Source organism: Lactuca virosa, chromosome 3, assembly GCF_052849685.1.
Source record: "Lactuca virosa cultivar CGN04683 chromosome 3, Lactuca_virosa_CGN04683_v6, whole genome shotgun sequence".
In the NCBI taxonomy this organism is placed as follows: Eukaryota; Viridiplantae; Streptophyta; class Magnoliopsida; order Asterales; family Asteraceae; genus Lactuca; species Lactuca virosa.
This window is the reverse complement of record NC_136428.1, coordinates 219,404,283-219,427,843: the sequence shown is the minus strand read 5'-3', so window position 1 is coordinate 219,427,843 and position 23,561 is coordinate 219,404,283. Positions and strand designations below refer to the sequence as shown.

The following is a 23,561-nucleotide window of genomic DNA, read 5'->3' as shown; positions in this document are numbered from 1 at the left end:
TGACATTTGAATGTAAATGTGTCATTCTACCGCCTTTTGTGAAATTACAGTTGTACTTTTTGAGATGGTATTTTTCCTTTTTAAATTAAATTTAGAGTTAATGTGATTTAAGATGGTCAACTATTTAGATTTTAGATGTTCATTTGTTAGTCCTCATGTACAAATCTCCTATCCTAATAAACAAGAGCTTTCTTGCCAGGTGGTAATTTCTAAGCCCCTACCAATCATTTTTTCCTGCTCGAATATGTAAAGTGAAATACCGACACTGCGCTTTTCCTTAGCCCTTATCCTTACGTTACAATTACGATTACGATAAACTCCATTTTACCTCCGATACTTCTCCGATGTTTCTTCTTCTCATATATACTAGGGCTTATGTTGAATTGCGATTACTCCCTCATCAATGGTAAAGAGGACGCCCATATGCCCACCGGCGCCACAATTTCCGTTCGGGTAAACATCGATCTTCTTTGCGCAACTTTACTCATCTAGGTTAATCTATTACTCCCACATCTTGATCCGGCCAGACACACCGACGACGACGTTCTACCTCCTGCCACAGGGTTCGATTTCTGATTTCAACTTCGATTTTTGACTTTGCATGTTCGATTTTTCAAGCTTTATCTTCGATTCCAACTTGATTAGGTTTATTGAATACAATTTCAACTTTCATCTTCAATCTATATGAATACATGGATTGTGAGATTGCTTTGAATGGCCTTCCGAAATAGAAGAACAACCTTGTAATACTTCTTATTGCTAAAATTGTAATCGTTTTTTTTTTAAAATTGGCACTGATTATTGCTGAGTTTAGCATATTTTATCCTTGTGTCATGGGAATGTAGAACGTATACAAGGAGATATTTTGTATGATTGTTTATGACCTAAAACTGTTGATACACGATACTTCCTCCTCTGGTAACTGTGATATTTTAACTTTTAATGTCAAACTTAGAATTACTTCAATTTTAGTTAGTATTTATTATTTTAGGGTTTTGACATTGTTTTCTTTTTGTATGTATAATATATTTATTGGAACTTTTGAAGCAGTTATAGGATTTTTAATCGAAAAATAATATGTAAATACCAATTTCAAAATTGAAAATTGTTTGTTTGATTGCTAAACTAAATATAGCATAACTGATGTAGGATGCCCAAAGTACTCCTCATTCCATCAAAAATCCATTTCTTTGTTTTTCTTAATTGGCCAATAAACAAAATCTGATTTCAGATTTGTACATTCTGAAGTTTATGATGTTCCTGAAGTACCCTTTTTTAAAGATCTTCCGGAGATTCATCATCTTATTGTGTATTTAGTCAAGTGTAGCAATTTCCTTCTATATCCGATATCTTTATATTTCAGCTGAGTAAATTTGCTTATTGGTCTCTATGTGTATGCAATTTTGCTTGCATTTATAAGAAATATACAAAAGTCAATTGCGATTTCTTGGAAACTTAAAATTTCCAACAGTGTTTGACAAATTTGCAGCTACTCAAGTCAACAAACTACGACCACAAAATTGTGGTTACATATTAATTGCACTTTGTCCAGCGGAGACTCTTGGGTCCTACTTTGGAATACATGAGAAAAATTCTACAATTACACTAAAAGAATTAATTATATATTTTATGTTTTGTATCGCCACACTTTTTTATTAATCAACCTGCGTTTGTCTTTATCCCTGTGACACTACAAATTATGTTTATTTATTAATATCATTGTTTATCCACATCTTGGGTCCACTTTTACCACTAATTAGTTGGCTCTTAGTTTTTTGACTCCTTTTTGGTTAAGTGGTAGTTATAATTTTATTTATTTGAAAGAATTCCACTAGCGGGTCAGGGTCAGTCATCACAACAATATCTCAACATATATACCATTTTTTTATTCAAGTTATAAAGACCAAGTTCATCTTTATCATACTACTAGGTTATAACCCGTGGACACCACGGGAAAGAAATTTAAAAATAATTCAATTAACTTATAACTTAATTATTGAGCAATGTTTTGTCTAAAATTTCATAGTGATATAACGATTGGTTGAGATTAAGAAATTATAATGGTTTGAATATCAAAACAGCAATTTGTATTTGTAGATATGTTAGAAAGTTATCATTTTGTATAATGCATTATAAATTTAAATAAAACATAAACATAAATTGATATAAATAATAAAGTTGTACAAAGTTTTTATAAATTTCTAAAAACTTCTTTATACACGACATTTAATGTTTTATTTGATAGTCTACCATGGTTATCTAAAATTAACAATTTTAATCTCTCTCTACTTTGAACTCTAGATAAAGCAACATACAATTGGCCATGTGTAAAAACAGGATCCTTGAGAAACAATCCAACCTTAGATAAAGACTGTCATTGGCTCTTGTTAATTGTCATTGCAAAACATACAGCCAATGGAAATTGTCTTCTTTGGAATTTGAACGGGATCTTGTTTTCAGTAGAAGTTAAAGACATTCTTGGAATGAAAGTCCGGTTTTCAATATTACTTCCAGATATGATAACTGCCTCGATAACTCGTTTGCCCAAAGATATGACCTGTAGTCTAGTGCCATTGCATAAGCCATTTTTCTGATCAATGTTTCTCAATAACATAACTGGAACACCGACTTTTAAAATGAGATTATGGTTTGGCATACCTGAGATTTTAAGACCATTTAAAACATCAGGTGAGTATAAATTTGCATCAAACTGATCATGGACAAACTCAGATTGGCAAAGGCTATCTGAACGTAGATATTCTTTTTGCTCTCCTGGAATCAATTTTAGCAACCGATCATTTATTTCTTGGACAACTTCATTCTTGGGAGCAAGTATTGCTCTTTCTTGAAAATAACCCACAATGTTGAAGTTTTCAAGAATGGAAGGATATACAAAATTGATTAATGAACCAATAGGATCACATGGATCATTAATGAGAATGTCTTCTGGAATATCAACAGTTGCTTCACCATCATTCGGACCACCAAGATTACATTCTCCTATGTCCAAAAGCCGAAAAACCCGTTATTCGATGAACAGCAGATAAATCGCTTCCAACAGTTAACCTCATGTTTTTTTGTTAATTTATGGACTTTGTATTGTTGCCATAAATACGAAGAACTTAAAGAAGCATTAACAATGTTTTGTCTACTGCCACCCGGAACAACAGGTAGAATTTGTCTGAAATCACCTCCAAAAACAACCACTTTCCCTCCGAATGGAATATTTGAGTTTGTATGATCAACAAATCTTAATATATGCTTCAAAGTTCGATCTAAAGCTTCAAATGCATGCTTGTGTACCATGGGTGCTTCATCCCAAATGATCAATAAGGCTTTTCTTACTAAACTCGCAAGGTCACTCTTTGGATTTATTCTACAAAAAGAATCCTCGGTAAGATTTATGGGAATTATAAACCGAGAGTGTGCTGTCCTGCCTCCAGTCAATAATAATGAAGCAATCCCACTTGAAGCAACGTTTAAAACAATCTCTCCTTGGGATCTAATTGCTGCAGAAATTGTCTTCCATAGAAATGTCTTACCCGTTCCACCATAACCATAAATAAAGAATACACCTCCCTTATTATTTTTAACCTTAGCCATTATATCAAGAAAAATGTTGCGTTGCTTGTCGGTTAATGAAACAAAGAGGCGATCAAACTCATTCTTCAAATTTGGTATGTCATAATCTAACTCCTCGGCTATCAAACGATTGTTTGAAGATGAAACCAAATCAGCATCTGGGTAAGGCATCCTTCTATAGTCTTTGAGACTGGAATTGTTTCGGAGTAAAATTTGTTCTATCTCAAACAAAGTCAAGTTTTTAATTTGATCTTCGTTTAGTGATAAACCTGTACGAACAATACTATATTACTTACAACATACTAAAAAAGAGATTAAGTGGGACATAAAATGTAATTGAGTGCATATTGGAAATTTATATGATACAATTTTAATAATAATGTAATAAACATACAATACCTGGAGACTTTAATCTCTTTTGTTGAGTATAAAGAATTCCATCTGACAAGTATTCCCATGTGTCTTCCCATAGAATCTCTGGTTTAGACAAACTGTTGGACAATAACATCGTAGCAAATAAGAAACGTAGATAAAAACCAGATCCAGAAAGACTTGCTTCCTTAATTGCTTCGATGTATTCTTTGTCATCATCCAAAAGACCCAGATTATAGCATGCATCTTTAAAAGAAGAACATATTTCACCATTGACTGTGCGAATTTCTTCGAAGGATTTTGGACCTTTCACTTTATTTAAAAGAATTCTTAAAAAATATGCTTCGCCAAGCTTAGGTGAAACGGAGTGAATTCTACCAATAGAATATCCAACTATCCTTGGCTGCCAACTTTGAAGTTTAGGTTTCCAAACAAACTTGGTAGGAAATTCAACACATGTAAGCTTTCGTGCTTCTTTATTGATCTCATTACACTTCATCCAAGATATGAACATTGAAGAAGCAACTGAAGGCCGGTCAAGAACATCTTCAATATCATCGTCTGCCTCATATACAACTTGTTGTTGACCAGGCAGATGAAAAGGTAGTCTAATCACAGCAGGATGCCTATAATGAACATCATATTTAAAAATCTGCCACGATGCTTCACATGCAGATATATATCTACAATCATAGTATTCTTTGATTTCATCCACTGCATCGTTCTTATCAGAATCATTATTGCTTTGCACCATAGCAAAAGTCGCTCTATCAGGACCCTTGTTTATATATTTAAATAAATATTTTATAGAAGATCCTTGATTGCACCATTCAACATTGATGTGTGCCTGGTATCGTTTTAACAGATATTTGTTGTATGGAACAACGTTTCTGTTATCTAACTGAACACCAGATTTTTCAATAAAATTTCCATCATTTCTTCTCCTATATAAGGGAAAACCATCTGGATCAACTGAAGTATGATTACAGAATTGCTTTGGAAAGTTTTTAGAACACTTTCCGTCTACCATGCATGGGCAATTGAAATTTTCAGCTCCACATGGACCGTGAATCATGAACTCCTTGACAAGTGAATATAATTCTCGATCTTCATCAATATTTGGAATCTCAGCAGAAATAAGTGGATCGATATATTCAACTGTAGGAAGCTTGCAGTCAGAATGCATAAACAGACATATATAACTATGAGGCAGACCTCTTTTTTGAAATTCAATTATGTAAACCATTGCATATAAAAATACAAAAAATATGATACAAGTTAGCAACTAAAGAATATATATATATATATATATATATATATATATATATATATATATATATATATATATAAGTATAATTGTAAATACCTGCTTGAACCTTGCCAAAAACTTCATTTTCCCTTAAATCTTTAATAAATGCATCCAAATTAATCTTAAATAACCTACATAATATATCCGGTCTATCTTCTGGATGAAGTGGAGTGTCCTTAAGAAACCTTTGAACTTCTGGCCATTTTGGATTACACGTAAAGGTTATGAAAAAATCTGGATATCCAAACCATTTACATAGCGCCATGGCATCCAAATAGTTTTGCATCATATAATGTGCACCACCGGTAAATGAAGAAGGTAAGATCACACGTTGCCCAACGTCCGAAATATCTGTACTCCCATGTGCTTGGTGATCACGCAGATTCTCATAAGTCTCACATCTAAGAATTTTTTGTTGCTTACGTATGAAAAATAATCGCTCACTTTCAATCATGGTATAACCATCAACTAAAAATTGTTGGAACAACCTTTTTGCATTAAGAATTAGTGAGAATGATTGATCTCTATCTTGAATTCTATAAGCGAAAAATTCTCTCATCGTACATGTCGGGCGCTTGCTGTTACTTGAAGATGTAATACCTCTATGAAGGATGTCAACTCTGTAACTATCATCGTCATATGGAAATAGTAATGGATACTGTAGAGCAAGGTAAGAAGGATGTAATTCACTGATACGCTTTAGTAATCCCGATGAGGTTTCAACAATGATGTCTCTTTTTTCAATTGAATCATGAATGTCACCAACAATTAAAGCGGCTACCTCAGAAGAAGTTGGTAAGTTATACGTCCTTCCATCTTGTTCTCTTTTTCCGATTAGTCTTAACTTCAAATTAGAGCCAGGATTTTCATGAAGACTGTCTCTTACCATCCGATAAGACTTCACCAACGCATTGTTTGAATCTAACATAACCTTCAAAAATTCTATAATCGGGAGATCATATGGTCTTGAACTTGATGTAGAAGCATTTGTTGATCCACTGAAAATATTATAAAAAAATAATTATTGTTAGTAAATAAAATTAAATGAAGTGAAAATATTTATTGAAGTTGATTGTAAAAATATACCCAATACTTGTCGATCTATTTGAAATCTCGTTCTCCGTATCATATATGTATAACTGACAGAATTTTGGTCTTGATCCACCTGTAGGTAGAAGACTTCCCATACTATGATAATTTTGACCGCTAAGTCTGAATATGTATGGTGCATTGCCTGTGTTGATAGATGAATCAACTTTGCCTCCCATTGATGTAAATGAAAACATTGAATTGTAACGTCGAATGTTCTTCATGAAGTATTGGCTTTTAGAATCTACGGAACGGTAAAGATTTTTGTAAGATGACGGTGCTTCTTTTAAAGGTGGTAGCTCAACTTTGCCGTAACCAAAACATAAGGAATAAGATGTATTCCTTTTTTGTTTCCCTCTAACCGATTCATCTGTCCATAGTTTTGCATGACACATCTGGCATATAACAATCTGGTCTCCATGATCCAAGTAATCTGTTGAATTCCATAAATAATAAAAATTCATGAATATAAATAAAGAATAAAAAATAAATAATATTAAATTTTATATAATTATGATCACCTATCGAAGTACCGCGGAAAACATCTTCAATAATATGGGCATCATTAATATTTTCATCTAATGTCAAGTCAAACATAGGTATAGCACATATATGTGTAGCCTTCCTTTTTAATTGATGTTTTCCTCTTGGTAACTTGATTGATGAAGATTTTTGAATGATGGTTGAACGACCGGTGGATGTCATGCCAATATCAAACACCGAATTATCATTGTTAATAGATAGCGGTGTTTGAATGTTATTATTGAAAATATAATTTCCTGAGAAAATAAAAATATTAATTATAACGTTAAGAATTTTTATAAATTATATAAATACGAAACATATGTTTTAGAATTTGTCTATAAACAAATGCATACCATTTGAAATGTTAGATAAGGGAGTTCTAACATTTATATTTGTAGAAGGAGAATGAATAGTTGTATGTTGATATACAAATGATTTGACTGACTTTTGGTTTTCCTTATCTGATGTAACGTTTCTGTAGTTATCTATAGATACTAAATGACGACGACGATTGTAGACATCTGTTATGTAATGAGAAAAAAATAGTTAGTAATAAAACACATAATTTTAATTTTTTAAAAAGAGAATAAATTTAATAATACAAAATTTTGATATATTTTATATAGTTAAAAATAATTGTAAAAAGAATGAATAAGAATACCATTATTCGACATGTTAGAAACACGTGTAATAGAAGATTTTTGATGCGTAGATGTATTAGAAGTTATTTTGGATTTTTTATTATCCAAATATAACTTTCTAATTTTTCTCCTCTCTTTAGCGTTAGTAGAGTATGTAGTGTTAATTGAACCTGTAAAATAATAGTAAATAATTTAACGTCGTTTAGTTATATAAAGTTCAATATATTATATTTTATAAACGTTTATTTATTTTTAAAATAATTATGAAGAACACATTAAAAATAAATAAATAAAACATATTACATATGTAAAACAAAGTAAGAAATTACCATATTCACTAAAAGGAATAGCATGTGCAATAGGTATATGTTGAGACGATTACGCGGTATTGTTTTTCTTGGATTTCTTATAATCCAAGTATAACTTTCTTTTTTTTCTTCTTTCTCTAGCGTATGTGGCATCCATGTTCTTGTTTGATATATAATAAAAAAATAACGTTAAAAAAATTAATAATTTGAAAATACCCATTACAGATGATTAGTAACTTATGTAATACGTATAAACTTTAATTAAAAAATTGATTAATAATAAAATAGCAAACAAATGGTAGTTCTAAATCATAATGGGTAATGAGTTAGTTATATATAATATATATATTTAAGATGTTTTATTTATAAATTAAGACATTTTTTTATGTATAAATTAATAATAATAGTTAATATTATATAATGATATATATAAATATAAGCAAATTAATAGATACGACCTATAAATTTTTTTATAGGTTATCAGTTAATTTACATACATTGCCTACATTAATCGGGGAAATATAGTAATGAAAATTATGTAAATATTTAATTTGAAAAAATGAGAAACAAATAAAAAAAACATTTTAATCATTTTTTAGCATATTCAACATTTTTTATTTATCAAAAAAATTATTTTCACTTAACATTTGTCGGCATCCCAATATTTCCCCCTTTCCCCTTTGTCTGTAAAAGAAGCGATGTAAAACAAACCAGACCTAGAATCGATTACATACATATCTCCAGAACCACCGATGAAAATCTAAAACGGTGTCAAAGTTTCTCCATCTAAATCGATGAAGAAATATATTACTACACAACCGATTAGAAATTTGAAGTGAAGAGAAGCTTACATACAGTAATAGCCGATGTCGAACTCAGAGACTGAAAAAACGCAGCTTTGGCGGTTGAAGAAATCACGATCGGAGGTGAGAGAAGATCAATTGATTGTTAATCTTAGTTTTTGTAACAGAAAATACATTTTGTCAAAGAAATCTTACCTGATTTTATTTCTCCATAAATGTTGTATTTGAAGATATTAGCGAAAACTGAAGTTGTTCAAAGGAATGCCTTGAAATTCTTTAAGAGCGGAAACACAATCAGGTAGATATGCTTTTGGTTCGAATTTTGAAATTTGAGTATTTGTTTAAATATTTGAATTTTGAATTTGCGAAAATTTATACATAATTTGGTGCAAAATAAATCACGGGATAATATATGAGTAAATAAAACAGTTACTGTAGTTGATATACCTTCCAAATTATATGACATTTGTATAATTGTATATTTAGGGTTTCAATTTTAGGTATAATACATATGATCTCTATGTGATCAATTACATCTAAGAAATAAGTCGAATATTAAAGTTAAAACCACACCCAAACACCAAAAAATTGAATTTTTCTTACCTATATATTAGCGGATATTAATCATAACAAAAGAGAAATTACAACAATAGAAGAGATGGCATCCCATTCCAAGAATATTCTTTCACAATTCCTATTTCAAAGGCAGTTTAGCTATTGGTGCTTTGTTGGTATACAGTAGAGGTTGGTTTTAAATTTTAATTCATACCTGAAGAAACAATTTTGAAATTCTGTCAATAATCCATCTGATCATATGATTTATATCCAATGAAACTTTTCTCAGGTTTGCTTTATGATGGTCTAAAGGCATTCTTTAAGGGCTCTCCAAATATGAACTCACTTGTTGGATTTGGATCCATTGCTGCTTTTATGATAAGTGTTGTAAGCTTCTCATTCATGGACATCCTATTTTTATCAATTTTTCATCATCACATCATTACATGTTTTATACTACTAATACATTCTCCATCTTCTAGATCTCACTTCTTAACACTGAGCTTGGATGGGATGCCACATTCTTGTGTTCAGGGGAAAGTTATTGCTGGAAGAAGTGTTGTGGATGAGTCTATGCTTACTGGTGAGTCTCTTCCTGTTTTTAAGGAAGAAGGGCTTTTTGTCTCAGCTGGAACAGTTTGGATGGGTAATATTTTTTCATTCCAAGAATGTCTTTAACCACACCCAAACACCAAAAAATTGAATTTTTCTTACCTATATATTAGCAGATATTAGTCATAACAAAAGAGAAATTCAAACAATAGAAGAGATGGCTGAGAACCTCCAACAATTTTGAAATTTGACGATTTTACCCTTTAGTGCATCTCTACATATAACAAACAATTTATGTATACTGTTTGCATTTTTCTAATTTTCAGAATGAAATTTACAAAATTATGCGTATTCATACAAACAATCATAGTTGTGTCATTATGCCTATTTTGTACTTCAAAAAGTAAACAAAGTTTGAATCTTCACAATCTAGCAACTTGATGGTCTGACTATTAGTGAAAGGTACTTAATACTTTTAATAATGGTATGAATATTTACTAATAGTCAAAAAGATAATAGATTGCATCAAGTACTCTTTTACATAATTGATTTGGAAATTTAGTAATATGAAAGTATATTGCAGTTAACATTCTATTGTGATCTTCTTTACCTTAATGCATTGATAACATGAAAAACAGGTTTAAAAAGATTTATTAAACAACAAAATAATTTCTAAATCATAAATTCATAAAATATTAAGAATGCACGATAAACATACCATTAAAAAACAATCATCCCCAACAAATGTTTGAAACTTCCAAACAATAATATCAAAGTACCGAATGAAAAATAAAATGCATAAATCTTGTTTAAAAGCCATGGTCCACTACCTTATGAAACTTCAAATTAAAATAATAACTCAGCCACTTTTTTCCAACTTGACCTTCACAATCTGGTTAATGCGTCCTTCTGGTGAAATTTTTGGAGTTTTTGATGATGATAACTTTTCATTCAACTCCAAATCAAATACTTCTTCCAAATTTCTCTTCAAAACTGTTTGTGTATTGAAACTCTTCATGGGACTTGTTGCTGAGTTTTTATCAACTGTGGAAGGTGTTATGTTGTCGTCTGTCCCAGAAATTTGATCCTAAACAGAAAACAATTGTACTTAGTTAATTAATTAATTTATAAAGCGAACTAATATTTATATAATAATTAGATACAAATATAATGTGTACATCTACCTTCAAAGTCCTATTATTTTGTGTTTCAAAATCAGATTCACCAATATCAAATGACTGTGAATTACCAACCTGCATAATAAATAATAAAAAATATGAACATAGGTCAGCATATTAAATAAACGTGTAAACATTTATATCAAATATTTAGACTATTATTTAGTAAATACAATAAGGTTTATGTATACATAAAAACACAAAAAATATAATAATCTCAAAATCTTAATAATAATAATAAATAATATAATGACCTGGGAAGCGGTAAACTTATTTTCCAGTTCTTCAATCAACTTTTCATCATCACTGACTCTACATATACTGTATTGGTTGTTCTTTTTTGAGATGTTGAAGTTTTTGATTGATATTTTAAAAGTCAATTTCAAACCTTTCGGTGCATTTATCTCTCCGGGATAAAAAGCAGTACCAAAACCAAGCTACAATAATAAAAGTAAAAAAAGTTTGGTTAAAGTAAATATATAAAGTCAATGTATTAATTAATTTTATTTATGGTGCACCACCTGCACTGCTTTTTTAAACAGTTCATAGGCTGATTTCTTCAAAAGATACTTTCCATCTCTTTCAAACATGGTTAAGGTAACAATACCAGTACTTTCTTGCACACGTATCGGAATCATAAATCTATAAAAAAAATTCCAAAATAATATTTATATATATGAAATATAACATAGGTTTAACTGATTCAGGAGGAAATTAATAACCTCGGAATAACTGAAGTTTCAGTTTTTTTGCAGTCCTTATTATGACATTCATAACCATTAGTTGCTCCAATTAAACCATTTCCATCAGGTTGATCGTCTGCACCAGGAGGCCGAAATGCTCTGTAGTTGCAATTTGTACATGCCAAATAATGTCATGGTTCATTTTGTAAAATTCCGTTTATAGTGCCCATGATAATGAATGTATTTTTCTGCATATTAATTTTATTTTAATAAATAAATATGCATAACAAAAAAAGTAGAGTTATATTGATAATAAAGTATATATAAATCGCACCTCCACAAGTTCAGAAACATCAGCAATAGTCTTCAACTGAAACTTAACCATGAAATCATCATGTTCAGAAACCTTATTAGACATCATAAGTGTCATTGTATTCATGGATGAATCCGGGCGATCATCTCCATCCAAACTGTTAGATAAAATCAAATTAACAAATATTAGTCACATAAGATTTGGATGTAGAAATTAGAATGTAATAACATAAATTAAGTAATATTACTCACAAGAAAGTTAATTGTAGAAATTACAATGATAACATAAATTACCTTTTCTTAAAATCATTGATTTCATCAATGTCAGTGTTAATGAACAACTTTGACACGGTAAAGTAGGTGTTAACTGTGGGGCGATCTATAAAAAAGATGTTATTCAGTGTTAGTGTAATGATTATAGAATAATATTTAATAAGAAAATAATACAATATACCTCTCCAAATACTAAGTTTTGAAAATTGAATGATAACAATGATACGAAGATTGTGCGGGTTGTTATCAAGAAAGCCTTGCATTTTGTAAGCAAAATCACCCCACAAATTGACACTCAGTTGCAAACCACTAAGAAATAAAAGTTTTAAATTAAATGAAATGATTATTATATAATCTAATATACAAAAATAAAAATAAATTTTAACAAACTTTGCATCTTGGATTTGGAGGTTGAGCCTGTGTTTTTTCATATCAGCATTGTCTCGCACCATGTCACCAAATGCAACGATTAATCTAATAACATCTATTAACAACAACAAATATCAATGAAATATTGTTATTAATGTAAAGATAAAATATTATATTCAAACAAAAAAATTGCCCATAATTAATCTATATTAAAATGCAACTAACCGATAGCAGTGTTTTCAGGATGGGCCAATGAGATAATAGACTGGTAATCAACAAACTCAAAACCAAATGTAGTTCCAGAAAAGTCATGACACTCAGTAACAACAGTGTCATGAAGAAAACTAAGTTTATGTTCCTGTTGAGTTAACCTGAAAGCACCCATCTTTTGTGATGCAAAGCTTGGACATTTTATGTAAAATGCCAAGCCATCTTTTACAATGTTTTTGAATCGGTAGATGTATTTTCTTAATACATTTGCTTGTATCTTGGTACCCTAAAAGAAATATAATATATAAAATTTATAATTAAATCATATTACATTTTAATGTGTAAAGAATATATAATGTTAACTTGATAGATACCTGTTCATCTATCAAAATTAACTCAATAGAGAAGAGTTCAGCATTGTTATAGAATGAAAAAAAGGTTCCATAGGTTTATCACTCTGACTTTGATAGTTGAATCATCTTTGAGTACATCCAAATCTGCAATGAAAGTAACATCTGGATGTGCCATTGATCTGCAAAGAATAAAGTATGTATAAAATGTTTAGTTAGAAGGTAAAATAACAAATAACATATATAAATTGAATTAAACAACAACAATTTCCAGTTTGAAGACAAAGACAGAAAGAATAGAACAAAAAATGTATGAAAAAACGGAACTATTTGTGCAATTTGATATTAAAAGAAACGAATTACAGTTTGAATAGAAAGACATGCAAAAAAGAAAACAAAGAATGTATGAAAAGATGGAAATGTGAAGTTACAAGTTAAAATAACAAATAACATATATAAAATGAAATGAAAAACAACAAATTCCAGTTTGAACACAAAGACAGAAAAAAAGAGAATAAAAATTGCATAAAAATGGAACTATTTGTGCAGTTTGATTTGAAAATAATTGGCTGAAATAAAAAAACGAATTAAAGATTACATATTGTATTTTACATAAATAAATTTGCTTTTATTTAAATTTAAAAAGAGGTAGAGGAGTATGATCTGAAAATAATTGCCAAGAAAAAAAAACGAAAAAATAACAACTTTTAAAATAGTAACTGCATTTGCTGCAAACATAGCAAGAATGAAAGTCAATTAATTGATGTGAACATAGAATTGAACATATTATGAGTTGTGAATGATTGAAACTACCGGAAAAAAAAGAGAACAAAGAATGATCGAAACTACTGAAATAGATGTAGAGTTTGATGTTAAAATAAAAAAAAATGAAAAGATTGTATTACTAACATTTTGCAAATCGGTAGAGCAGAGCAGATAAGAAACTGAAAATTGGAGGGCAAACCAGTAGAAGGTTATGTGCAATTCGATAGGTATATATAAATATGCAGAGACTAATGAAGCACATATTTTATTCCTGATTTTTATGGATTTGATTAGTGGGTAATTGATTTAAATTTGGAATTCGGTACAGATTTATGATTATGATCTACAAATAATTGGCAGAAAAAAAAACGAAATTGTAGTCAACGATTTGCATTCATTTGATTCCAGGAGTTGATAATGCGGATTTAAAGAAGCTGATTTAAATCCACGATGCTGATTTATCGATATTTTGACCATAAAAATAGGATTGATATGAGTTTTTATTTGCAGGTAATTGAAAATATGTGAGCTGATTTTTAGGGGCTGTTTCTCGATTTTTTGCTGATTTTTAGGGGCTGTTTCTCGATTTTTTGGTGTAAAGAATGGGCGGGAATTTGATGCATAAGAGTTCCCTGGTAAAGACACGTGTCAAGTTGGAGGTGCAAAAGAGGGACACTTGGCATCCAAAGTACTCTTTTATTAAGAATAGATTCTAGAGATTTAAAAAAAATAAAAATAAATTGCAAAGTCATGTGATTGTCTGTAGGACAAGTACGAGTGTTGGCACAGCTGTTGTTCCTGCACCAAAGTTACCATCTGAAATTACTGGAAAGACTGTTGAGGAGGTACAAATTTTTTATCTTAATTTCCTTGAATGGTAACAACAAATGCTACTACTTGATTGCTATTCTGGCTAAAATACAAAGTCCTATGAATATAATGGTAGATAGATGCAAAAATAAAGTATGTTAACAACCTATAATATTAATGTTAGAAAGATGTAAGTAGGTTGTTGTATTGTGAAATTTGAGCACATCAATACATTTATTTTGGGTTGGGCTTCTTCTTTTGTTTAAAGATCATCAAGGAGTGGAATGTGGAGCTCCAGGAAAAAACCGGAAAGTTCCGAAAGCAAGCTAATGCACTTGCTGACTGGGACAAGATGTAAGTAGGTTGTTGTACCCACTCTTTTTTATTCTTAAACTTAAACTCAAGAGTGGAAATGAAAAAATAGCTCTTTGTTTTTCCATCCACCTTTATTTATTTATTTATTGATTTTGAATTTTGTTTAGAAACAAAACAAACAGGCAGAAGTTGTTAAAGTTGTTGAGACCCAATCAAACCATGAGCGCCAGCTTGAACTTATCGAGACTCATCAGCAAGGGGTACTTTGAATATTATGATACTGATTCAGTGGGTGGTAGTTGTTGTAAATTGGTATATAATAATAATAATTAGACAAATTGTTGTTGTTAGTTTGACAAGTCTTTACAATGTGTGGAAGAAGAAGCTGAGCGAATATACAAAGATGAACATGACTTACTTCTTGATGATGAAGCAGCTTCAACCAGAGATGCAATGTAAGTTTCTGGAGTCGAGGGCATTTATGTCTTTTGCATATTACAAACAAGGCGGTTCTTATTGTTTTCATTTGCTAAATTTCAGGTATGAGCAAGCTGAATTCACAGAGAGAGAAATGGAACAAATGACCGAACAAATAAAGTCTGTTATTTAGACTCTTAATGTCAATCAGGTTATTTATCTTTATTTTTTATTTGGCAATGCAAAAAACAGCTTTGAAAAGTAAAAAAAAATGATTAATTTGAATATGTTTATGTTGGATATAATAATAGGCGGGAGAAGTTGAAGCAAGTGATGGTATGGGTATGGCCCCACTGGATGTGGTGGTTCGGATCCTTAACAATCAACTCAGCTCATTAATGTGGATCGACAAAAAGGTTGTATTTATATATTTAATTTTGTAATTACAAAAATAACAACTTACTTTGAAAATCAAAAATATAACTAAATTATAAATTATAAATAATATAAACATCTTGCTGGTTCCACAAACATCCTTTTGAAATCCAATCCTTTTTTTTAATTTCCTATCAATTTTGGTCCCAGTGTCGTCAAAGTCAACATTTAACTGTGAAAATTTTATAATGACCACATGGACCAAATTTGTTATTTACCCTAATATGTGTTATTTGTTTTCTGTAAATTAACCTTTAGAAAATTTTGAATTTTTAGTCATGGATCATGCTCAAATGATTAAAGAAACGTAAATATATTATGAAAATATTGTTATTATGTTATTATTGTTATTATATATCATTTAAATTCAAATCCCTTTAAAATCGGTATCTAATATCAATATATTTGTTAATTTGTCAATTTTCCAACTTACTCTAACACAAATTATAGGGATTACACGGATATTTATACCATACAATCAGAGATTTAATTTTTGAATTCCTTAATCATTATATTTTTTATGGAGATATCCATAAAAAATATATCTGTTATAAATTGAAGTTTTCATTTTCCCTGAGTGTACAATTTACTTCTGCAGAAAATTTTGTCTCCAACCCTTCCTTTCATCACGAACAACAAATAAGATAACATCAAGGTTAGTTTTTATTTACTCTATAATTTTGTATTATGTTCATCTTTTTCCTTCTATCAGTTCATCTGCATTATCTGTATCTTATTCTGCAATGACATCAACATTTGATTTTACAGAAGTGTTCGCATCTACTTTGTTCAAAAAGTCATAATTATCTTTGCATAATATGGTTGTATATAATTATCTTTTTCTGTTGTGATTGAGTTGCAGCCTAAAATTTTTCTCCTACATGCTTCCATAAAGATTATCACTTATAATCTTTCATTGTGTTAGGGCAACTGCACGTTTTATAAAATTTTGTGAACTTTATAGATCGGCATTTTATAAATGTAATTTTTTATAAGTTACGCATTCTACTTCCATTTATAGCAATATACTTGAATATAATTCTTTTCTGATATTCAATTTTGTATGTTGGTCACTCTAATTCTTATTTATTCTTTTTTTTTTTCTGTATGTTGGTAGTACATCAACCAGTTTGAGTTTTTAATCCTTTGGAAAGTCTTATTTGTTGTAACTATTCTGTAAAACAACCTATTATTATTAAATAAATTCATCAACGCATATATTGAAATCTATTTTGCCAATCTTGGTAACCAACATCTTTTACTTGTGTAAATAGAGTTGAATATGTTTATTATAGCAATGTACTTTAACAAGGACCATTTTTTATGCGTATTTGTATCTATATATGTGACTTTTTCTATATCTATAATTGTTAATGTGTCTATTATAGAAATGTATTTTAAAATTACTTTGCTATTGTATCCAATATAAAAATGAAAAAAAAAGTTAAACAGGGGCTATTTTTGTACACACTACAAACCCTTGGGAAAGTTGTGGTCTTCAAATCCTAATTTTTAACATCTACTAGTACGGGGAAGAGGAATAAAAATTCAATATTTCTACTGTTATATAGATGATTTTAGAAGGGATTTCCCTTTAAAAACTGTTTGTGAGATCACAGAACCACTGAATGTATATTTCATTATTTTATATCCTTTAATTTTATTTAAATATTTTTTTTTAATTTAACACCATGAACGATTAAGAAAGAGTAAAAAGTAAGGGTTTTAAAAATCTCCATTTTTAATTTAATACTTACCATTTATTGTGTAATTAAATACTTACAAATCAAAAAGTTATTAAAAAAATACAATATAAGTTTTCTAACTTAATGATATATTATTTAATACACAATTAAATTTTAAATTCTATTTAACATTAACACCTGTGGGTTCCACGGGTTTTTACCTAGTAAGAAATAGAAGAGAGGGGAGAAGGCTTTAGGCTAGGGTGGGAGTTGGGTCTCTTGGCCTTTTGGGCAGTGGCGGAGCTTGAAGTTTTGATTTGGGGGGCCGAAAATAAAATTTTTATAAAAATTGAAGAACAGGGGGGGCCAAAGTCAAACTTTATAGTTTTTGGGCATAATATGTAACTCTTTTAATACTTATGGACTAATTATTAAAAAAAAATAGGGGGGGCCACAGCCCCCCTGGCCATATATAAGCTCCGCCAATGCTTTTCGGGGAGTCGGACCTTAATTTATTTTATATTTTAAAAAATTATAAAATTATAAAAACAAGTAAAAATAAAAGAAAAGAAAGGTTAAATCATTTTTTTTTATGGACCAAGGGGCTTTGTGTAATTTTCAAATATGAAAATTATGCAACCTATCGTTACTCACATCTTCCAAACACTTGCCACAGGAAAAAGATTCAGCGAGCAACTGCCGAATAAGGCATTTTTTGCCTCTTGCTGAGAATAGAGGGTGGTGTGCCCACAACATGTCGATATTTACGTAGGAGATGACTCTTCTCAATCTAACTAAAAGATCAAGAATAGTAGAAACTTCTAGTGAACGATGGCCTAAATGTGTCATTAACTTAAAAACATTTTGGTAGTGGTAAACAAAAACAAAACAGATTTAAAAAAACAACAAAGTGAAACAAACCAAAACCGAAACAAATACAAAAACCGACGGTTTGGTTTTCTATTTGGCAAAAACCAATGCTCCTTGGTTCGGTGTGTTTTTATGTTACATTACATGGATGTTTAAAATAAAAAGTCTTAAAAAATTATCAAGTGAAGATACCACGAAAATATGTTGACTAGGTATATATGAAAAGCCTCTTTTAATCTATATGAACAAAGTAAATATCGTTATGCTTAATGTTGACAACACGAAATGGGAACAAGAAGTCGAGGAATTTGGTGTTTTGAGGGTATCCCACATTTTGCATTTATGGATAAAAATGGTAATGAAATGAAGAAGGGAATGTAATGGGCAAGCTGCCCAAAAAATACTTCATGGAAAACATTAATGCACTTGCTACTTCAAGACCATCAATCCCACTTGCCAGAGTTGTCAGTCAGTTTGCAAATGCTGGAACTAGAAAAGTCCACCAAGTATCCGACCCGAGAAGTCAAGGTTAAATAATTCAAAATATATGTAACAAAATAATAATTAATTCTTTTATCAAATTACAAAAAAAAATAAAAAAAATAAAAAAAAAATAATTAAATCAAAGATTTCTTCTTTCATAAATGATTTATTTTACAGGTCACCTAACAATATTTCCTAACAAGCTGTTGCTTGAAGGTGAACTATGCTCACTTAACCATGGATCCTGTATAGAAACGGGTGAATTATCTTTATCTTTATCTTTACTTGCATCTTTTTCATCTTGTATTGTTAAACAGTCTGATATAACACTAAGCCTACGGCTACCAATTGCCGCCACTCCTGCCACCTTTTTTATGATACTTCCGCCTATTGATTTCTCACTGGCGTTATACGGTGATGAAGAAACCGATGATAATGATCCAATTGTCATATTATCATCAACCGTGTTCCACCCACTAACCTTAATCTCTTCCAACTCATCCGCCACTTCCATCATCGAAGGCCTCATATCTCTATGAAATGCTAAACATCGGAAAGCCAATTCCGCCACTTTGTGAATTGACGAAAGTGTCCACGCGTCTTTATTCGGGTCCAAAAACGGGTCAATTATATCATCCACACAACCTTTCCCGATTCTATCTATAGCAAGAGACGCTAAATTTACCTCACTATGATCCCGAGAAAAATCAACCACTTTTAAAGCGGTGATCATTTCTAAGAGAACAACTCCAAAGCTATACACGTCACTTTTATCTGAAAGATGGAAGTTTTGATGGTACTGCGGATCGACGTACCCTGGTGTGCCTTGTGGAGCGGTTGAGATGTGGGAATCATCCAGCATTCCCAATCTAGAAAGACCAAAATCGGCGACTTTAGAGTTGTAATTATGATCCAAAAGTATGTTGCTAGATTTGATATCTCTATGGTAGATAGGCGGATTCATAGCCGAATGTAGGTGAGCAATCGCGTGTGCGGTTTCGGTTACGATCGTGAGTCTAACTGTCCATGGGAGACCTTTCCCGCGTTCCCTTTGTAGATGTTGTGAAAGCGTTCCATTTGGCATGAATTCATATACGAGAATTTGCTCTCCTTTTTCGATGCAACATCCCAAAAGGCGAACTAAGTTAGGGTGGTTTACGGTGGAGATTAGTTTGATTTCGTTCATGATTTGGTCGTTTCCGTCTGTGTCTCGTTGTCGGAGTTTCTTCACCGCCACCCATTCGTTGGTGGTTAATTTTCCAGCGTACACTGTACCATATGCTCCGACACCTAATCGTTGTTTATCAGAGAAAGAGTTTGTGGCGCGTTCAATTTCTTTGTAGGGGTAGAATGGGACACTGAAGCTAGCGGTGGCTTCAGAGAACTGTCGTCTTGCACTCCGGAGGTTTCTAGAAGCGGCTCGTTTTCTAAGGCAGTAGCAAACGAGTGCGAACGTTGACATTAGAGAAGCTCCGGCAACTATACCTGAGAGTAAGAAATGTACACCAAGTGTTTGGTAAAACATCTGACTAATGAAAACACATCAACTGTTTGATAAAATGTGTGACCGACTAAAGGGAGCATTGCGAATTTTACCTCCAATAAGCACACCAACTCTTGATGTTTCACCGCATCGACCAGACATGTACCTTGAAGCGCCACAATTCGAGACTGTTGCAAGTTAATGTCGACAAATTAAATAAAATAAACTTAAAGGATAAACCGTAGTTTTGATAGATCAAAATATAAGTTTTTAATGAGACCTCAAAAAATTATAAAAGGTAATGAAATTTAAAATTTAATAAATACTAGTAAAAACGAATTTAAAGGAGTGTCCAATTTAATTTTTGTTCGTTTTAAATGTTTATTTATTACTTTGATTATGATTTTGAATTTTGAATTTTCTCAACAAAACAATAATATATCTCTTGAATAATAAAAAATCAAATGTTAATTCCCCCATTATCATTAAAAAGTCAACCAAAACCATCATAAGAAACAACCTACAACCCACCATCAATCAAAGATTTGTTAAATCAAGGCTACCAAACTACATGTTGGAATCGCATCATTTTATGAAGATAGATTAGATATTCGATTACAATCGTCTAAAAGTCCACATATTCATCCCACAAAGAAATAGTCAAAAGTCAAACGCCATTAAATCATCCATAAAAAATAAAACATAACTATTTATGTAACAATCCTTTTTGTTAATTTGTGTATTAACATTCTAATATATAAATGAAAAATTAAATTGATTATAAATTGGAAAGATATTTATGCTACCTACTAAACTATTTGTTCACATGAAAGAGTTGAGAATATTGAGTCCCTTCCGTTTCAATTTTTTTAAATTTCCTACTCATTCCAAAATGACGACTCATACCCTTTGACCAAACCACAAGTAAATCAATATTGGTGGCCCTTCAAATAAATTCCATGTATAAAAAAAGTAATAAATTAATAATGCTAATTAATTAAGGGATTAGTTGATTATTTTTCTGTCATAGTTTCTGACTTTTGTACATTATTTTATCCGAATATAATGGTATCATACTTCTTTTCTTCTGAATTAATCCATAAATTATGCGTCATATGCACATAATTAAAGTTTATTCTTAGTTTTTCAATTTTCTAATCAACAAGAATAAAAAAAAGGGGGAAAGGTATGAAATCAATGTTTGTACTTTAGTTTAGAATATTTAATGAAAAGTGATTATGATCAAATGATTTACTCATTAAAATATTCAGTAAACTTTAGAAAAAAAAAAGATTTACATTTTAATAAAAATTCCATCTATAATTTTTTTTTAAATCTTAATTTACCAACTAAAATTGGTTAGAAATAATTACAAGGACACGATTTATTAAAATGATTAAATGAATATACCTAAAACAAAATATTGTATTTTTTTTGCCATTATATAAACATTTGAAAATTTTTACTGAATTTTGGTAGGATAATAATTATTTATACATAAAAAAAATCTTCGTGACAAATTTTTTTAGTGATTTTTCACGTAAAAAGGATTTAAAACATGATTTTTTTTTTTTTTTAAATTGTCGTAAAAGAAATGATAATAGTAAAAGTGGTGGTCGTTGGAAAGGGAACTAACCTCTATGGCAACCATCGCCGGCGATGAACCCATCACCGTCGTATCCTTCATTACAGTGACACCGGTAGCCCACTGTCTGATTCACACGAGACACATTCCGGCAAACCGCGTTTTTATGACAACCGCAGTCGCCGTGAACCCACCAACCCAATTCCAACGACTGAAACTCCAACGACACCGGCAATCCCTGTGAACTGTTCGCGTTCAAATCAATCGTCACCGACGACAACAAAACCTCACAACCGGCGGATTTCAGTTCCGTCAAATCAATGAACTCTTCTCGAGAATTATCCTCAGAGTAACAATTCATGCTCCGATTAATCGTCGAATCACACTGTTGTATGCTGAAACGACTCTCAACTAAACTAGTCGACACTATACAATCATTCAACCTCGCCCTGCAGTCTTCCAACAGTAATGCGTTTCGTGAAGTGAGAGCGAAGTTTGAGTTATCGAAGCGATTAATTTCTTCAAACGAACGACTGCAATTCGCCGGTAGAATAATCGATATATGATCTCTGGTTAAATTCTGAACGGTGTATCCACCAAAACGGATCTCTCCATCGGAACAATCCAGACGAATTTCACAACCATCGCTAAATCCGAAGGGGTAGGAGACTGTATTTCGCCGATCACCGCTTCCACTACTACAAACCCGATTACAGTTTGCTTGAGCAGATGTTGACGATGGCGTTGATATTATTAGGATCACGGAAAAGAAGAGGAGGTGAAAAATCATGTTTGAATACTTTTGGAATTGAATTGTGGCAGAAATTTTATCGGGGAACGTTGAAATTGAGAGAGAGAAAATGTTTGACTTTGATAGGTCATTAAAGTGGTTTAGTTGATGTTGTTGAGAAACTTCATGCTTCCTTCATAAATGCCGAGAAAAACAGAGAGATATGATGATTTCTGGTGAAAACGGTAATTGATGCAGCTCCGAGATATGGAAACCCGGAGAGAGAGAGAGAGAGAGAGAGAGAGAGAGAGAGAGGTGATTTGACTTCTGATAAGATACAAATTGAATTCAAGGATTAAAAAGGGGAAGCCATTAAAGAGCTCCAACAGTTCTTCCTATTGGCTGATGGAAAACCAGACGATAAGATCATACGGCGGAGAGAGGGAGACTCCGGGACATTTTCCGGCGAAGTTTTACTTATGGGAAGAATGAATGAATGAGGGGGAGAAATCTAATAAATGACATGTGATGAAGTCGGGTTAGCGCCTTTTGTAAAATTACAGTTGTACTTTTTGAGATTGGTATTATATATTTCCATTTTGAGTTAGATTTAGGGTTAATGTGATTTAAGGTAATCAACTATTTAGATGTTCATTTTTAGTCCTTTATAAAAAAAAAAAATTTAAAGTCTCCCGATTTAGATTTTCGGTTCCAATCTGGTAAACATTTTACCCGAGTGGATTTGAATTTGTATTTGAATTTTAGTTTTAGTGTACGATCACTAGAATACATGGTACAAGACATCAAGATACCAAAATCAAAGGTTAAACCAACTCCTTCTTTACCATTTATGGCTTAATCCCAACCAATAT

At 31.2% G+C, this 23,561-nt stretch overlaps 3 protein-coding genes and 1 pseudogene across 3 annotated transcripts; 1 reads left to right on the top strand and 3 right to left on the bottom strand.

Annotated features, from left to right (window-relative positions):
* Positions 1 to 2,374: 2,374 nt before the first annotated feature.
* On the bottom strand, positions 2,375 to 7,551 carry LOC145164411 (uncharacterized). Its single transcript, XM_079083130.1, has 8 exons — positions 7,539 to 7,551; positions 7,231 to 7,398; positions 6,886 to 7,131; positions 6,350 to 6,785; positions 5,321 to 6,261; positions 3,982 to 5,112; positions 3,123 to 3,851; positions 2,375 to 3,000 (listed from the first exon to the last, which is right to left on the bottom strand). The coding sequence occupies exons 1-8, from the start codon at positions 7,549 to 7,551 to the stop codon at positions 2,375 to 2,377; spliced, it is 4,290 nt and encodes a 1,429-aa protein (XP_078939256.1).
* Positions 7,552 to 10,595: 3,044 nt separating this feature from the next.
* On the bottom strand, positions 10,596 to 13,289 carry LOC145164410 (replication protein A 70 kDa DNA-binding subunit A-like). Its single transcript, XM_079083129.1, has 11 exons — positions 13,224 to 13,289; positions 12,777 to 13,047; positions 12,573 to 12,666; positions 12,364 to 12,491; positions 12,204 to 12,288; positions 11,930 to 12,067; positions 11,637 to 11,756; positions 11,436 to 11,556; positions 11,169 to 11,351; positions 10,921 to 10,989; positions 10,596 to 10,823 (listed from the first exon to the last, which is right to left on the bottom strand). The coding sequence occupies exons 1-11, from the start codon at positions 13,287 to 13,289 to the stop codon at positions 10,596 to 10,598; spliced, it is 1,503 nt and encodes a 500-aa protein (XP_078939255.1).
* A 1,189-nt stretch (positions 13,290 to 14,478) lies between these two features.
* LOC145164409 (nuclear pore complex protein NUP62-like) lies at positions 14,479 to 16,656 on the top strand (annotated as a pseudogene).
* A 2,369-nt stretch (positions 16,657 to 19,025) lies between these two features.
* Positions 19,026 to 23,252, bottom strand: LOC145166999 (Protein kinase superfamily protein). Its single transcript, XM_079086073.1, has 3 exons — positions 22,011 to 23,252; positions 20,488 to 20,562; positions 19,026 to 20,376 (listed from the first exon to the last, which is right to left on the bottom strand). Exons 1-3 carry the CDS (start codon positions 22,747 to 22,749, stop codon positions 19,070 to 19,072), a joined length of 2,121 nt encoding a protein of 706 aa, XP_078942199.1. The 5' UTR covers positions 22,750 to 23,252; the 3' UTR covers positions 19,026 to 19,069.
* Positions 23,253 to 23,561: the final 309 nt, after the last annotated feature.

Coding starts and splice junctions, on each gene's coding strand:
- LOC145164411 (XM_079083130.1), bottom strand. Junction 7,132..7,230: donor CTTATCTAACATTTCAAATG/GTATGCATTTGT, acceptor TTATTTTCTCAG/GAAATTATATTTTCAATAAT. Junction 3,001..3,122: donor CATTGTTAATGCTTCTTTAA/GTTCTTCGTATT, acceptor TTTTGGACATAG/GAGAATGTAATCTTGGTGGT.
- LOC145164410 (XM_079083129.1), bottom strand. CDS start 13,289: ATGGCACATCCAGATGTTACTTTCATTGCAGATTTGGATGTACTCAAA. Junction 12,667..12,776: donor TCCTGAAAACACTGCTATCG/GTTAGTTGCATT, acceptor TGTTGTTAATAG/ATGTTATTAGATTAATCGTT. Junction 11,757..11,929: donor GTTTCTGAACTTGTGGAGGT/GCGATTTATATA, acceptor TTGCAACTACAG/AGCATTTCGGCCTCCTGGTG.
- LOC145166999 (XM_079086073.1), bottom strand. CDS start 22,749: ATGATTTTTCACCTCCTCTTCTTTTCCGTGATCCTAATAATATCAACG. Junction 20,563..22,010: donor CGGCGATGGTTGCCATAGAG/GTTAGTTCCCTT, acceptor AACTTGCAACAG/TCTCGAATTGTGGCGCTTCA. Junction 20,377..20,487: donor AGTTGGTGTGCTTATTGGAG/GTAAAATTCGCA, acceptor TCTTACTCTCAG/GTATAGTTGCCGGAGCTTCT.